At 39.4% G+C, this 17124-nt stretch overlaps 1 protein-coding gene across 3 annotated transcripts in view; it reads left to right on the top strand.

Moving 5' to 3' along the window:
• The window catches only part of epha8 (eph receptor A8), a 158662-nt gene extending 146873 nt beyond the window's left edge, over positions 1-11789 (top strand). For all 3 annotated transcript variants that reach the window (XM_017714811.2, XM_017714812.2, XM_017714813.2), the window contains exons 15-18: positions 185-334; positions 3373-3563; positions 4154-4309; positions 8421-11789. In XM_017714811.2, the coding sequence (XP_017570300.2) occupies positions 185-334; positions 3373-3563; positions 4154-4309; positions 8421-8535 (612 nt within the window). In that variant the 3' untranslated portion in view covers positions 8536-11789. The remainder of the gene's footprint in view (positions 1-184; positions 335-3372; positions 3564-4153; positions 4310-8420) is intronic.
• The last annotated feature ends 5335 nt before the right edge of the window (positions 11790-17124 follow it).

Genomic DNA, 17124 nt, shown 5'->3' on the forward strand with positions numbered 1-17124 from the left:
TTCCCAAAATCAATTGCATAAACAACCCCTAAAGTATCTCCTGGTGCCTTGTTTATAGTATTTCAGTGTAGCTCTGAATGAAATAACAACCATTAACATGAAAAAGGATCCCAGACTTCTGAGCAGGACAGCGTGTGGAGGTAGATGTGAAGATAATGCTGGTTTGTCCTTCGTTGTGTCCCAGGGTGGAAAGATCCCCATCCGCTGGACGGCTCCAGAGGCCATTGCCTACCGCAAGTTCTCCTCGTCCAGCGATGTGTGGAGTTACGGGGTTGTGATGTGGGAGGTGATGTCCTATGGAGAGCGGCCGTACTGGAACCTCACCAACAGAGACGTACGTGACTCATATAGAGCGAATTAGCAAATGACTTTGATTTATTTCTGCATTTAAATGATAAATGCATCCATAAACATGGTATTGGTGCCGGGGTAAACCTCATCTCTATGAAATATTATTTGTAGGAGAAGGAAAAAGTATTTTAAATCAATGTGTTGTTAAAACTATTCATGTAGCTGAAGAAAAGATTACTTTCTATTGTCATGAATTAATCAGACGCAGGCAAAGAGCAGATAGGTTTTTGATATAATAGCGATGTTTTATGTGTGACATTAAAAGCTATTATTTAACTTCCATTCAAAACATCCATTATTCATTTTCCAGTGATATTTTCTGAGTAGACTTGATATGAGATAATCCGCTTGCATAAGGAAGAGGAAAGTCAAAGGAAAATAAATATCCAAAAAACTGGAGTTCAAACTAAATAATAACAGATAAAGAGAAAGTGGGACTTCTAACAACTGTGCAAGACCTGGTAGATGCCAAAAATGTCATCATCAGATAAACAGCAGCATCAGCATCTGAAAGGATGTGTAGCTGTTAAGAAGCATTTATTGACAAAATAATAAGAAGCTGCTGGTATTCTCAGAACAATGGACTGACCACCCCAGAGTCCAGACCTCAACAATCACTGAATGTAGTTGAGAATATTTGGATTATGAGAAGCAAAAAATGCAGCCAACTTCTAAGACTGAACTTTGAAGGTGTGGAGAAAATCTCATGAGCCACTTTGCATGGCCACATCCCATGCAGTGCTGCCCTTGGTGGATGCCACATTATTTAAAAAATAACACCCAGATGAACATTTTACCCCAAATTTTGTTGGTGGCAAGGTCACATTAAGGATGGAAATGATCACCATTCATTTTTGGTATTCCATCTGGAAAAATACTGTGAATTTAGGCACATACAGTAGATGTTTGAAGCTGTACATAAAACTATTATTACAGTAAACATTGCATTGGGGTAATGAGACTGTAACGTAATACACTGGCCAGATGCTTGAGGGCAAAATCAGGCAATGAGCCTTTACTAGTTTGAATGCGATCAATACTCGTGGTCAAAACACAGGTGTAGGTCAAATCCAGAACAAGCCAATTCAAAAAAGGACAAACATAAAAACAAAAAAAAGGCCAACATGATCCAGAATAGGGAAAGGCAAGAAGACAAAGACGGAAATATGCAGAGTCCGATACACAGGCAAGCAATAAACATGAGCTACTGAGCGGATGAACCGCTCAGTCAATACCTCACATGAGCAGACCAGCCGCTCACGACTCTTTTACTGCCCAGCTGCAGCTCCACAGCAGAATTAGACAGCTCAACACAGTTTTAACAAACATTGCCTTTAAGGTAGAACAGCTAATTTACCAACTTTAACCCTGAAGATCAGCATGCAGACTGCTGGTCACCATAGCAACGCAGATAGGATCTGGCCCAGCTAGTAGCAAATGAAACAGCAAAGATAAAGATTTTGAGAATCATTGATCATTTGAGATTAAAGACCCATATTAATCCCACAACGGGGAAATTTCACCTCTGCATTTATCCCAAGAAACACCACATACACACTAGTGAGCACACACACTAGGGGGCAGTGAGCACACTTGCCCGGAGCGGTGGGCATCCCTATCCACAGTGTCTGGGGAGCAGTTGGGGGTTAGGTGCCTTGCTCAAGGACACCTCAGTCCCATGCTGTCAGGTCTGGGGATCGAACTGGTGACCTTCCGGTCACAGGGCCACAGTCATATGGTCTCCCAGGGAGTACTGGGCAGTGTAGTTCACTAATGGAGTCTGAGCTGGAGGGATGTATGACAGATAATAGGTAAAGCACTGAATTTTCACGATGAGTACAAATTGATGTAAAGTGTACTGGTCCTGCTAGAGTAAAGGCTCCTTACATACGTTTGTATTAGTCCAGTAACAAAGCATTTGACAGAACGCAGACCTATTTGGGGTTAGGACCGACCTGTTTGGAGTTGGTGAGCGTGGAAAATGCAACCAACTTCCAGGACTGAACTTCCAGGACTGAACGGAGTTATGTATAAATATCCATGCAGACACCCTTCTACACATGAACAAGCTGAAATGATCTGAAGAACTTTAACACTGAAGCTTTAACTACTTTATAATAACAAATGTGATCATTTCATTTCACTGTCTGTCAGTCAGACAATCAATCTGGGGGACTGGACGAGGGGACTGGATCAAAACAAACACATGGGCTACACCAAAACACAAACACTTATTTTACATGCTCATTGATATAAATAAATCCTGCAACTATTCCGTGTTTCATTTAAAGACAGATTACACTGTACTGACTCCGCCCACAAAATAAACAATGCCAAACACAGCTAGTGCAGAAGCATCTCATGCACTGCAATAACACAGTGTTCATTTTAGGAAATAATCACATCATTCTGCCAGCTTGAAAACCTTTTTTTCTATTTCACTTTTTTTTCTCCCAGGCATCATAATTTTAATACTATAAAGTTTGGTCTGTAGGGGAAGCAGTGCACTCACTCCTCGACCTCACTACAAGTACAGCCATTGGCTAAAGAACCGTCATGAATGCTGTCATTTTATTGGCTCCCAACAGAAACATGTGGATGAATTAGGACGTCTTTCATGTAAATGAGATTCTGGTAGGCTGGCGCTTGATTTCACGCACTGAGGCTGATTTGTCAGTTGTTCTCAAGTCCCCACTTGTTTACACATTGTACAAAAGTTTTGTTTTCATTCAACATGAACAGGGATCAAATCTGCACTCTTCTTTATGGAACTTCTGATAAATAAAGGCTTATAGCTTCTCAATAAATTCCAATCATAGTAAATCTCTCCTGCTTACAAACACAAATGCGGTATGAAACAAACGTTTAAAATTCTCACTTTTGACAAAATTTGTTGCTCATGTTTCAATGAATTACAAGTAAGAGATAAATTAGTCATATAAAATTAGACCGCTGGTGATCCTCTATAGAGTTTATACCACACACATAACAATGTACATGTTCCTCCATGTATTTGTACAGGTAATCAAGTCAGTAGAAGAGGGCTACAGGCTGCCGGCACCAATGGGCTGCCCCGGTGCTCTCCACACACTAATGCTGGACTGCTGGCAGAAAGATCGCAACGAAAGGCCAAAGTTCTGCCAGATCGTCACGGTCCTGGACAAGCTTATCCGCAACCCAGAGAACCTCAAGTCAATGGACACATTGTGCAGGTAGGGACAAGGCAATCGATACGCTGGGCCTTCTGAGGGATTTGCTTGACAAATGCACTCTGTTAGTGTCAGATATGATCCCTCATTGAAGTCCTTGCAAAGTTGGGGCCAGAAAGTTTCTGCTCTTTGGCTGGGAATAAGGTAAGTTGTCTTAAGAAGGGGGCTAAGACGCAAGTGTACATTTTCCAATAAGCTCATTTCAAATAGATGTGTTCTCTGTTAAATAAAAGGGCTCTGTGCTATATTGTCATTGATCTGCTGCCGAAATCAAAAGAGTGCGTGTGGTGGTAGTGGTGGTGGTGGGGAGGGTTGGGGTCAGGTTTAGAGGCGGCATTTACAATTGGACTTGTATAAATTGCTCAGATGGGAGTGCGGCTGCCAAAGAGTTACTGGCGCATATCGTGGTGGGGCAAAGTGGTGATGGGGAGGATTTCATCCCTACATTAATCTACCCAAACCAGCCATCCTGCAATCAGCTCCTACCACCCTCACTTCTCTATCATTTCAGCTAGTATTGACTTTCTGCCTGAGCTGGTTGCATTTCAAAGGTTCTCCTCATTCTCGCCCCCCCCACCCTTCCCCATTTGCAGACTGAACAGTCCTTTGATGAACAGAAGCATTCCTGATTTCACTAGCTGCAGATCAGTGGATGAGTGGTTGGACACCATTAAGATGGGGCGCTACAAAGACCACTTTGCAGCAGGAGGGTACCAGACACTGGGTCATGTGATGAGCATGAATCAGCAGTAAGTAGCGACCGTACATGCTAATATGGGGCCTATTGGGAACAAGTCATCTAAACTACTGCAATTATTGTTATAATCAATTTTTTCACATTCTCAATGAATCCACAGGGAATGGTTGGCAGTTTGCATAACAATATTGGAATGATTCAGTGAAAAATCAACTGCATACAATTTTCCATTTACCCAAGGCGCAATGAACCAGCCAAGACAAATCTAATGTCCAGATTGTTCTATTTTTGTGCTGGAAAGCTCTATGAGTTGATCTATGTTGTATTTTTATAAATACCTTTTTTTTACAATATATCTTTATGAGGTTTACCCCTCCATTTTTCCCAAGGTTTACTAGATGGGAGTCATTTAACCTTTTATTTATATCAATATAAGTGAATTTTACTCAGAAACCAATGAGAAGACACAGCAATTAGGTCCTAACTTTCAGTAAATTGAAATATATTGTTTGGGTAATAAGTGAAGTAGAAAGGAAAACCAAATACAACCCAAAAGCTCACAGTCTACAATGAGTCATACTGTGTCCTGCACCATATCAACAAGTCGACCCATGTGACCTAATGAAGAGCTGGATGAAGTTTAAGCAAGTTGGATCAAGTTTTAGGGATAAATTTATGAAAAAGGTTTGGGTGACTATTGACTTCCAGTGTTTGGTAGCTGCATTAGTTTGGTAGCTCCAGTAAGTAAACTTTGGATACATATCTGAGCTGGTCGACTACATGTAGGGAATGTGGAAAATTGTGTAAATTTGATATGTCACTCCTTTGAATATTCCTATTAGTAGAGTAAGTAAACAGATACAGAGGCTGATGGCCACACCCAGTTATACGAATTCTTTGCCAGAGTTTTAATATTTTAAGCCTGTAAGATCAGTGCAAAATGTCTATTTATGCCATTTCATCTGCTCTTTACCATTAATGACATGGTTTTTAAGTAATTTTGTTGCATTTCTTTTGAATGAGATCTAACAAAGCCATTTTTTTTCATGTGTTTATGTCACAAACTAATAGTTTAAACCACAAAATGTATGAATAGGAACACACTTTATTCACCACTCATTTTACTCTGATAGACATTTCTGATGGGATGTGAGATGCATTCTGCATGTGTGCTCACTCTATCACAGTGCATCCACCAATAAAGGCAGCATGGAGCTTTTTTTATAAACATAGTAAACTTCAAATTCCACATCTAGGTCTATTTTGACTGAATTAGGAATGCATGCCCACCACCTACAATCTCAAAATAATCAGCAGGCGTCTTGTTTACTAATCTAATCAATAGTGGGACTCCTAAAGAACAAATGCAAGGCGATTTGTCAACCTTAGCAATTTTGCTGTATTCATCCCTGATCTTTAGGGCACTGCCCACATGTATTCCTTTCCATCCTTGGTGGAAGCACAATACGCCTCATCATCTCATAGACCAGGACAGTGCATATCTATGGTATACATCTGATGTGTTTCATTTTGGAGCAGTGGTGGTCACAAAGCCAGATGGAGATATATTTGACCAATATTACACGCCAGTCAAGGGCCAGCAGGCCAGTGCATGAGCCCGCAAATGTAATAATTCTCACTTTTTATTAAATTTGATAGCATGTATACATTTCTTTTTACTCTACCTTAGCTCCCAGGCTCACAGATCAACCAGCTCCTCGGAAATTCTTCTGGTCAAACCACTGGTCAGTCCGCTATAGTGTGATAGATCAGAATGTCTGCATGAATGCTACACAGGTAGTTCAAGGCTTTCGAGGATTCAATGCAAGTGTTAAGGACGATATGCTGTTGAGAAAAATAGTCGTACTTATCTTTTTATTTATTATAAATCGATGCTTTGACATTTTTGTTCATTTTCTTGTTTGTATAAACAGAACATTTACAGTGTATTATTACAACCCCAATTCCAATGAAGCTGGGACGTTGTGTAAAACATAAATAAAAACAGAAGACGATGATTTGCAAATCCTTTTCAACCTGTATTCAATTGAATCCACTACAAAGACAAGATATTTAATGTTCAAACGGATAAACTTTATTGTGTTCTGTAAATATTCACTCATTTTGAATTTGATGCCTGCAACATGTTCCAAAGAAGTTGGGACAGGGGCGTGTTTCCCACTGTGTTACATCACCTTTCCTTTTAACACTCAATAAGCGTTTGGGAACTGAGGACACTGATTGTTGAAGCTTTGTAGGTGGAATTCTTTCCCATTCTTGCTTGATGTACAACTCCAGATGCTCAACAGTCCGGGGTCTCCGCTGTCGTATTTTGAGCTTCATAATGCGCCACACATTTTCAGTGGGAGACCGGTCTGCACTGTGGAATGTTCCAAACAGGTGTTTTTTCAGCATTCCTCAACTTTCCCAGTCTTTTGTTGCCCCTGTCCCAACTTCTTTGGAACGTGTTGCAGGCATCGAATTCAAAAGGAGTGAATATTTGCAAAAACAATAAAGTTTATCCGTTTGAACATTAATTATCTCGTCTTTGTAGTGTATTTAATTGAATATAGGTTGAAAAGGATTTGCAAATCATCTTATTCTGTTTTTATTTATGTTTTACACAACGTCCCAACTTCACTGGAATTGGGGTTGTAAGTTCAAGTAATACAGTGAAAGGAATCAAATATTCAGACAGATTGGTTTTTTAAACACTGAAAGGGAGGAAACTATTCAGACAACACAGATTAATAACATTAGTACTATGTGGCAAAGTCACTGTTGGCAGCTTTGAGGCTTGTACAGACTACAGAAATGAGCTTTTTGCAACATTGTGGTTGAGTTTTGTCAGATTCCTTCTGATAAACAATCTTCAGATCCCCAAGGCCACAAGATTCCTTGCTATTTCAAAATCCTCTATATATTTTCAGGGGTTTTCGGGCCAGCAGACTGGCTAGGGCATGCAAGCTTCACCTTTTTTAAAATCAATAATTCAATAACTCTGACTTAAGGAGTACATTGAGAGTGACCCATGTAGCCAGGCACTGTGTAAACAACAAACAGCTGAAAAGAGTAAATATGAATTTGTGATAGTAAAAGTATAGGAATGAAATAAAATAAGAGCAAGAATTCTTATTATAGCAGTACACAGGACAAACAAAACAATCCCGAAATTTTTAAGATATGTATGATTAACAAATCAAAAACTATCAAGTTAAAAACTATTAAGCTTAGTAAAAAAAATAGAAATATGTCCACATATGCAGTCGAGACTGACGCGGCTTTTTTCTGAATTTCTACAAACACCGTTTCATTTTATAGTAAATGAGTTTGGGCTGGTTTATGTTTATGAACAGACGCCTACAGATCAACATAGTAAAGGAGCTCATCTGTGATCCTGAGTTTAAAGCCAGTTTTTATTCAACTTAAACTTGGAACTAAGTTGTAAATAAATCTGAAACTGAAACTTTGCTTGTGTGTAAAAAGTGATTTCAGAGCCACTCGGTTCTCCCTGATGGAAACTGTTTACCTTCAGTGTTTTGTGCTTCTGATCATTTTAATAGACGTCAGCATCACTAATTAATGACGTTCTATTGAAAGACTGGTTTACCAAGAGAGACGCTGGAGGACTTTCACCTGAAATGAGTTCATGAAGCCAGTCTGGTTATAAAAATGATAACAGGACCAGATCAGAGCCAGAATTACTCTTTTAGTACTTTTACTTTATACTTAAGTACATTTGAAGGGAAATACTTTAGTACTTTTACCCAAATGGAGGTCTAAAGAGAGGAACTTTTACTTTTACTGGAGGAATATTTACCTTGGGGGTCTCTACTTTAACTCAAGTACATGGTTTGTGTACTTCGTCCACCTCTGGTCATGGGTGTCATTCTTCAACTCTTTTTGAGGGACTGCTTGCTTCTCTCTTACTTTCTTTATCATCAGTCTGAGAGAAATCTTGCATGGCACACCTATTCGGGCACAATTTTTGCTTCTTGAATTTTCCAAACGCATGCGATTGAGCTCCCAGTACTGCGTTACTAAATGTAACTAATGTAATTAAATGCACTGACAGGGGTGTTTAAGGTGACAAACATCTGATCAATCTAAGGACTAAATTTAATGATGCTTTTCAACTGAACGTGTCCTTTCTTTCCATAAAGGGACATCCAGAGGCTCGGAGTGACGCTGATGGGCCACCAGAAGAAGATCATGACCAGCGTGCAGGTGATGCGAGTCCAGGTGCTAAACCAGAGCGTGCCCTCAGTGCACGTATAATTGCCACCGCAGCGATCTCCATCTGAATACATATTCATCTAATATGTGTTTTTGGGTTGTGTGTCTTGCGAACTGTTACAAGACTCTCTTCTAAGAAACAACGTCAAGAGGACTCTTTAACTGCAAGGATTTCCTCAGCACCGGACTTTGTTTTCCAGGACAATCCCTGCGTTCTTTCTTTGTTTTTGTTTTTTTTTAATATTCCCTTGGACTTTGTGTTTTCTTCTTTCTTTTGGTAAATGGATGGACTGCCTTAACCAACACAGATAATTTAAACTTTGGTGTATATGAAGGAAGATTTTATGAATATTGAAATGTGCGATGATGTACAGAAAGTGTTAAAATGAGGACATTGATGGGGACTGGAATGAGAGAATATTGTATATGCATAAAATAAACCCTGTTGCCAGTCACCCACCGCAGCACCTAAATGGCATGGATGATACTATGAGTGCCTCAAAATGCTGAATACATACACTGGGGAAAACAAAAACTGGCAGAGAGATAGAGAGGCAACTATAAATCATCGCTGTCAAAACAAAACCTCACATCTTTTAAGGTACATCAATGTAATCAGAATCTATTTGTGGACTATTTTCGTTTGTCCATTCTGTGATTCCATGAATGCGGTACCATTTGTTTCCCGCTGAAACCACGCTGAGTAATAATGTTTCAAGTCATGTGCAGAAGTCAGAGACCACCCTTCACTTATTTAAATTCCTGAGATCAGACATGAGATCATTTACTTGCATCAGGACAGAAAAGTTTCCAATCTGGAGTTCAGAAACTATTAATAAATATAGAGAAATCTTATGGGACCCCTAACTACCATGGTAGACCACCAAAAACGGTCCCCGTCAGATACGCAACACTTCAAGCTTTGATCTCTGAGAGAGAGGAGAAGATCAAGCTGCTTCAGATCTGAAAACATCCACAGGTGTTTCTGTGAGAAGACCACTCAGCGCTGTGGGTCTGAAAGGATGTGCAGCTGATCACGAAGCCTTTACTAAGAAAAGGAAAACGAAAAGGGAAAATTTGCAAAAGACACTTCTGGTATTCTCACAACGGAGAGTCCAGACCCCAACGTCAGGTCTAGTGAAAAGAATGGAAGCTGTAATGAAAAACTAAAAAAAAAATCATAATTAGTTGTTCAGCTTCTCTATTTTTCCATAAATATATGTTTTCTACTGTTTACGATGCTAAAAAAGTGAACATTTGTGCTTAATGGCCCCTTTTTTGATTGAAATTGAAAGCGTGGTTTCATAGGCATGTAGGGAAATGTAAAGTGTCCTTCACAATCTTCTCAGAACACTTAGAAAACTGCAGTTTTGCCTTTTCCAGCTCATTATAACTACACCCACCTTAGAATATAATCTTGCATATCATTTTTGCATTAATGTGTTAGTCCATTTAACGTCATGCTTGGTTTATCGTTTTTGTGAGTCATTCACTGTAGACTAGAAAAGTCTGAGTTTGAGTGCCCCATATTGAGTTAACCCTGTTTCCCAAACACTCTCAGCCCTATGAAATACAGTATCTGTACATTCAACAGGAATTTCCATCCTCTGAAGAAAAAATCACATTTCCTTATTATTTTTCTCCATTTTCAGTGATTATTATGATATTGACTGGCACGCTTTGAAAGTGTGACCCTGTTAGCCAAACTATAGACTGAAAGCAAGATATTCATTTGAAAAATAAACTTGAGAATATCTGTAATGTCCTCATAGCATTAGCACAGGTGCTACTTAACTACATTTGACTATTTCTACGCTGAATAAACTCAACACCGTATTTCCAACCCTAAGCCATTGTCAGTGAAGGGATCTTGTATAAAACCAGACATTGTTAAATGGATTAACGCATTTTTGAACGATTATAACAACAAAGATAAAGCTGATATTTTAAGGGCTAAGTGGATCCCTAATCATGAAATCATCCATGACATGTTCAATGTAAAGGGCAGCCGGAATTTTCCAATGATGTAATAAACCAACGAAAATCTGGGGAAAAAAATAAAGATGCAAGGTTTTGATCTGACAGCAAAGACATACACACTTAAAAGAGATGGTTCTAGGGTTGTTGTGTAAAGGCAATGGTTCTATTCAGAGCCATGAGTTATTAATAGAACTATTCAATGCTTAAACGATTCTGGGCATGGTGAAACGACTCGATTCGATTACGATTCAGGATGCGATGCGATTCTAAAACGATTATCGAAGCATCTTGATGCAACTTTTTGTCTATACAGGATTTCTATCGTCTTGCTGTCTGAGGACTCGGTAGTTTTAGAGCAAAGTATTTGTAATGATCCATAATGAATTTACTTCCGTCGCCGTGTCAGTAAAATATCCGCGAGACGGGACGTGAGCAACATAACGCAAAATCCCTGGTTCTGAAAGATGGAGAACTGGCGTGCAGACTGCAGGTCACATAGCCACGAAGTCTCGTCTGGCTAGTCACAAGCAAAACGGCAACGAACATTTGGAGGCTTATTCGCATTTATGAGCACCTCAGTTGGTTTCCTGTTACGTTAAATCTGCAGCGAGAGTCCAACACTAAAAAGTTGTGAAGATGAAGTCGCTTCTCTTCCGATTCTCCCGTTCCACCTTAAATGGGGCTGCATTTATATTCGGCGCCTGAGTCAGAATTTAAGGTGGAACGGGAAAATTCAAAGGCGACTGCAGCCTCGTAAAACTGTCAATCATTGAGAGACATTTTACAAGAAACTCTTCTACTTTTAAGGAGATGTTTTCTGGCAGAGGAGGAAGAAATGCAGCTATAGTTGAGCTAAAGCTTAAAGCAGAGGAAAGTAGTTACATCAGCGTTTTTGTTTATATTGTTTAGCCTTACACTAGAACATCAGCCCACGTGAGACATCCTGGACATTCTATGTTGTTGCTCCCAAGGTGGTTTGACTTTTGCTGAAAGGACAAAACGGCTCTTCTTAACATTTGGGTTGTGACTCCTGACCTAACATGAGGGAGCCTGTCGGATTTCTCGATCAGCCAGTTGTGTTGGTTATGTGTCCGGGCGCTGCACATACTCACTTCCAAGTTCCACCCATCGTGTTCCGTCAACATTGTTATGAATTAAATATTTAGAACATCGATTTTTGACATTGATGAATCGATTAAGAATCGCTCACATCCGCATCGCGATGCATCTAAGAAATGATTTTCTAACAGAGAAAGAGATGTATATGTTAAAAGGGTTCTTCTGTTATTATGGAAACCCTTTTTGGCGCTATATAGAACCCTTTTAAAAACGGTTCTATATATAGAACCATTTTCAAAAGGTTCTATATATAGAACCATTTTCAAAAGGTTCTGTATATAGAACCATTTAAAAGGTTCTATATATAGAACCATTTTCAAAAGGTTCTATATATAGAACCATTTTCAAAAGGTTCTGCATATGGAACCATTTTCAAAAGGTTCTATATATAGAACCATTTTCAAACCATATACACCACGTTCTTTATCAATCTGAAGAACCAAAGAACAATTTAAGCATGAAATAGTTCCATATAAAACTCATGCTTCTACATAGAACCATTCCCTTTACTAGAGAACCCTTGAAGAACCATCTCTTTTTTTTTAAGAGCGTACTGAACAAGCATATAAGCTATGAGCTGAGATGCTCAGAAACCTTTGCTGGTCTCAGCAAAAAATCTGCATATCGCACAAGTGCGTGGAAAACTGATAATTAAACTAGTCACCATTTGCCTCTGATGTCATAAGAAGGGAAATGGAGGTGATGTATGTTACGTGTTTGATTAAATATCCTGAAATTGAACCTGCTGTTATTTATTGATTGCCGTAGAGCAAAGCGCTGTTTAAAAAAATTAAAAAAAACACAACACAGAAAACATGAAAGGGAAGTGAAGTGTGTCGGAGGAATGGCATGCGGTGAAACCTGTAGCCCTTTAACATTAAATCCTTTTGGCTTTTCATGGACTAATTAATTATGTGCATATCACCCACTTAAAGGTCAGTTAAGACATTTGGTCTGATGGCCGAACGGGCAGCGAGTGAGCGCGTCCGCCAGTTTCTGTCCGCTGATTCGAATTAATTGGAGGCAGAAGGAGTGGAACGTATTTACAAAGCGGTCTGAAGGCCGTCCTCCAGGGCCACCGCCCTCCACTTACTACACTGCAGCTCAGAGGTAGATTCCCAAAGTATACGAGATCATATATGGTAGATCAGTTTTAGCTCTACTGTAGAACATGTTGCTGTTTAACCAGTCCTACTTTATACCGTCTCTAATAACTGTGTAGTTACACATGAATACCATGTGTAACAACACTGTAATTACTGATGATTTATTCACTGTTACAGATGGATTACAGAAGTACAGTCAATGTAATTACACGGTGTATCTTGTACACAGGAGCTTTCCTGTAGTTAAAGAAATAAGTGGACCGTTCCTGTATAGTTGTTATGTAAGTACTGTGTAATAATGCAGTAAGTACTATGTAATAATGCAGTGGTAATATAAACATTCCTTTGACGTAAATGCAACAATTAATGTCATATAAGTTACATGTTAATATAAGGGGACGTCTGCTGTTCTGTCACACTACAGACTTTATAGAAGTTTATACACATGTATAATAACATAAGTTATATTTCTGTAATCCACCTGTAACAGTGACTAAATCATTAGTAGTTACAGTGTTGTTACATATGCTGTTCACATGTAACTACAGTTATTAGAGACACTATAAAGTGGGACCGTTTAACCTAAAAAGTGGACTTTAGTTTTACTCAAGTCAAATAAATTCTTTGATCTAAATAAGGCAAAAAATGCCAGTTTATATAATAGGAATTTTTATCAGTGCAAATCTCTGGCTGGCAAAATGTTGGCGTGACCTTAGTTGCTCTAAACTTATACGAAACTTCATTTCACATGGATTCCACAGAGCTGTCTGTGCTGCAACTGTGTCTTTGTGAAACTTTCATAAACTCGCCAATCAAAACCCCTCTAACAAACCATGTGACGTCAAACAATATTATTTCAGTCAAAATGCACTTGTAGCAAAAAGGGGTCTATATAGTACTATTTGACTTGTAATAATGGTGCCACTCATTTTGGTGCTATATAGAACCATTTCAAACGGTTCTTCAAAGAATCCTAAACAACTGGGTTTTCAGGATTGAGAAGAACCATTTGAGCATGTATATACTGAACCGTTGCCCTAAATAAAGAACCCCTACAGAACTATTTATTTAAAAATGTAGCATTGATCATTTTTTCCGATAAAAAACTGCTAAAAATGGTCAGCCCCCTTTAAAACCCACCCTAAATAGCTCATGCTCTGTCCACAGTAGACTCTACAACACAAACAGAACCAGCCATCCGTGGCCCCATGTGGGCCACACATGGTTTAGGGGGCAGTTGTTGGCTGGAGGTTAGGGAACCAGCCTTGTGACCGGAAGATCGCCTGAGCCGATCAGCTGAACTGCCCTTGAGCAAGACACCTAACCCTCAGCTGCTACCTGGATGCTGTGGATAGGGCTGCCCACCGCTCCAGGCAAGTGTGCTCACTGCCCCCTAGTGTGTGTGTTCACTATGTGGTGTTTCACTGCACAAATGGGTTCAATGTGGAGGTGAAATTTCCCATTGTTGGACTAATAATTACATTTTTTTTCTTTAAATTCTTTAAATTCTTAAATTAAATTCTTTTTTTCTTGTGAGACGTTGTTTATTTTTACTGCGTGCAATCTGTTCTCCTCACACTCAACACATCTAAATGCTTCACTGGGGTTTTTTGGAGGGAATTGTACTCAGTGACAATCTGTTGGTTAATGACAGGCTTGTTATCCTTTGGACAGTGTTGATAAGACCATCATCACCTCTACCTTGTGTTCCTTCTTCATGAAGAATTGGACTAGATTCGAAATTTTACACTCAGTTTCTTCCCACCCAAAATGTCTTAGGTCGCACCTGCACCCGCCAGACTTGCTATCCAGTAGATGTTGAAGGAACCTGATTAAATGGCTGTTTGTGTTAGTGTTTGTTTTGCTAGCCTGTCATTCCAGCTGGGTAATTCATTTTTTCCCCACAACCTCTAATTTTATACAGAGTGAAACTCCAGGATCCATACGGTCATAATTTTACAGACGTATCTTACGCAGCCAGCCGAGCTCATTAACCACTAGAATACTCAAATATATTGACCGCCACTTTGATTAAATTGTAACAGGACTTTTTCACGTTATCTGAAAAGAAGTCGTTGTAGGGTAACACTGCTTCTGCTAAAGCAACGGCGATGACAACGATGATGAATAGAGCGTGGGCGGCTTGTTCAAGTGTTCGAGTGAAGGAAAAACAACCTTACCTCTCAGCTTCTGAGGTTTCTCAGCTGACGATGAGCAGATGAACAATGACTTAACAAAGGAATAAGCGTTGTCATGCAGAGTGAAAGAACCTCTGCGTCAGCACTTCCCTTCTGCTAACTCACGTTAACATGCAGTTTGTGCTTTAAAGTTGCGGCCGCAGCCGCTTTCAGGGGAGCGGTTTTCATTTTCACCCTCAAAAGCTGTCGATATCGGAGAAAGTGAGTGCTCCGAGTGTGAGCCGATGTTACAGTGTTGCTATAGACCCTGATGACCCAGCACGTCCCCCTACCCGCATGTGAACTTTGGCTTTGAGCCAATTAGTTATTGTCAGCAAGCTGTTTCGAAGTCTAGAGTTAACATGGCCTATCTAGCGTTTTGGTTATAGCTATTTGGCTAGAGCTGTGTTTTGTAGCTGTGAAGGAATTTTTTCTATGAAGCATTTACATCCCATATTTAGTGTGGTCTCCCACGTTGTTGCGTCTTTGGTTCTCCAGCCATTCTGAACACATCCTCGAATTCCAGTCTTGGCAACTTTGACAAAGATAAAGTGACAGAACTTTCTGTAGTGGGCTGAAGTGATACAAATGCCTGTGTTTCTGAGATTAATAACTGTTCAAAAGGCAACCGAGGACCTTGTTCTACCCAGCTTCCATTTCTTGTAGAGAGGACCTATTGAGCTGTCCGTCATGCAAATGTGTGCTAGCAACCTAGAAAGAAGTGTCAAAACATGGATCTTTACATCATAGTTTTGTTTAGGATGTATGTGAAAGGCCAATGGCAAATGCATTGTCATTTCCAACCTGCCTAGTTTGGATTAGCTACATCAACATTGTCCAGTTCATCAGCCTAAAGGAAACTCCAAGTTACATAGTGACTACAAAGTCCAGTCTAAATTCATTAGGTTGAGTATTGAGTATTATTTTTGCCCATGTTCTGTAAAGCTGGTCCAACCTCATAATACTGCTCTGATTTGTGGTTATTTGTGGGCAGAGCATAGATAGGCTTAGATAGATTGTACTGGCAAGGCGCACTGTTATGACAATAAAAAACAGCATTGCTGTATTAAAATGACAAAATCAATTAATTGTTGTTGTTGTTGTTGTTGTTGTTGTTGTTTTTGTCTCTGCAATCAACGTTAAACGTTACCACTAAGTTTTCTTGTCCAATAAGGAGGTTCTAGTGATGAAAGCTGCCCCTTCAGATGACCCAGAGCTAAAGCTAACTCTAGACTAAATCTTTTAGCAAATTTTAATGAAACAATAAAAAGAATGCCACGTGTTTAAGTGCATATTTTACTTCATACACAGTGTTTAATGAGACTGATTATCTAACTGTTAGCAGCTTGGTGTAGAAAAACTCTAAAATTCTAGACAATATCTGTAAAATATCGGCTCAACTGTCTTATTTTTTTACAGAGCAATTACTGTATTATTTATACAGAATTTTTGAGCTTTTTTAAATTACATGCACATTTATGTAAAAAAACAAATGATCTGTAATCAAATATGTAGCACATTATATAAGTATTTATGTCCATAGTAAAAATGTTATGTTTTTTCTTTGCACTTTTAAGGCAAATTGTATTAGTCTTACATTTTTGTATAAATTTACATTCAAACTTTGTCATTTTGAACACAAATTTAGCAGATCTTTTATTACCTCAGACATAATACATGGTCTTTTTTAAAGAGTACAAACCTAGACTGCTCTCGATGTTGCAGCTTTCAGGCATGTTTGTGGCTCTGGCCACACCCAGTCAGTGATGTCACGGTGAGTTTGAGCACATATGAGCCAATGAATCTGACAATAGTAAAATGAGAAAAGGCAAAATCAGAAAAGCAAGGCGTTTCAATTGTCATGCATCCAGCAAACCCCCGAACAGAGAGTTCCCAGAGTTCAACGGGAGATCGTGACTGTGCAGCCGCAATCGGAGTCGGACTCTGACACAAACTCCATTACCCAGGATGTCTGCGCTCCTATCAGCGCTCGTAATCCCCAGAATAGCTGGGTTCACCTGTTTAGAATGTCATATGACTAATAGATTCAGTATATAAGCCCAGGCTTAGGTTAGTTGCGAGGTATGGTTTTATGGTTAATGCATACACACACACACACACACACACACACATTCAAACCTATGGGCAATTTAGAATACTCAGTTCATCATAAGTGAATGTCTTTCTACTGTGAAAACCAAGGAGAACATCCAAGCAAAACCCAGAAGGTACCAGGTTCAAAGTGAAGC

The sequence above is a fragment of the Pygocentrus nattereri genome, chromosome 21 (genome assembly GCF_015220715.1).
Source record: "Pygocentrus nattereri isolate fPygNat1 chromosome 21, fPygNat1.pri, whole genome shotgun sequence".
In the NCBI taxonomy this organism is placed as follows: Eukaryota; Metazoa; Chordata; class Actinopteri; order Characiformes; family Serrasalmidae; genus Pygocentrus; species Pygocentrus nattereri.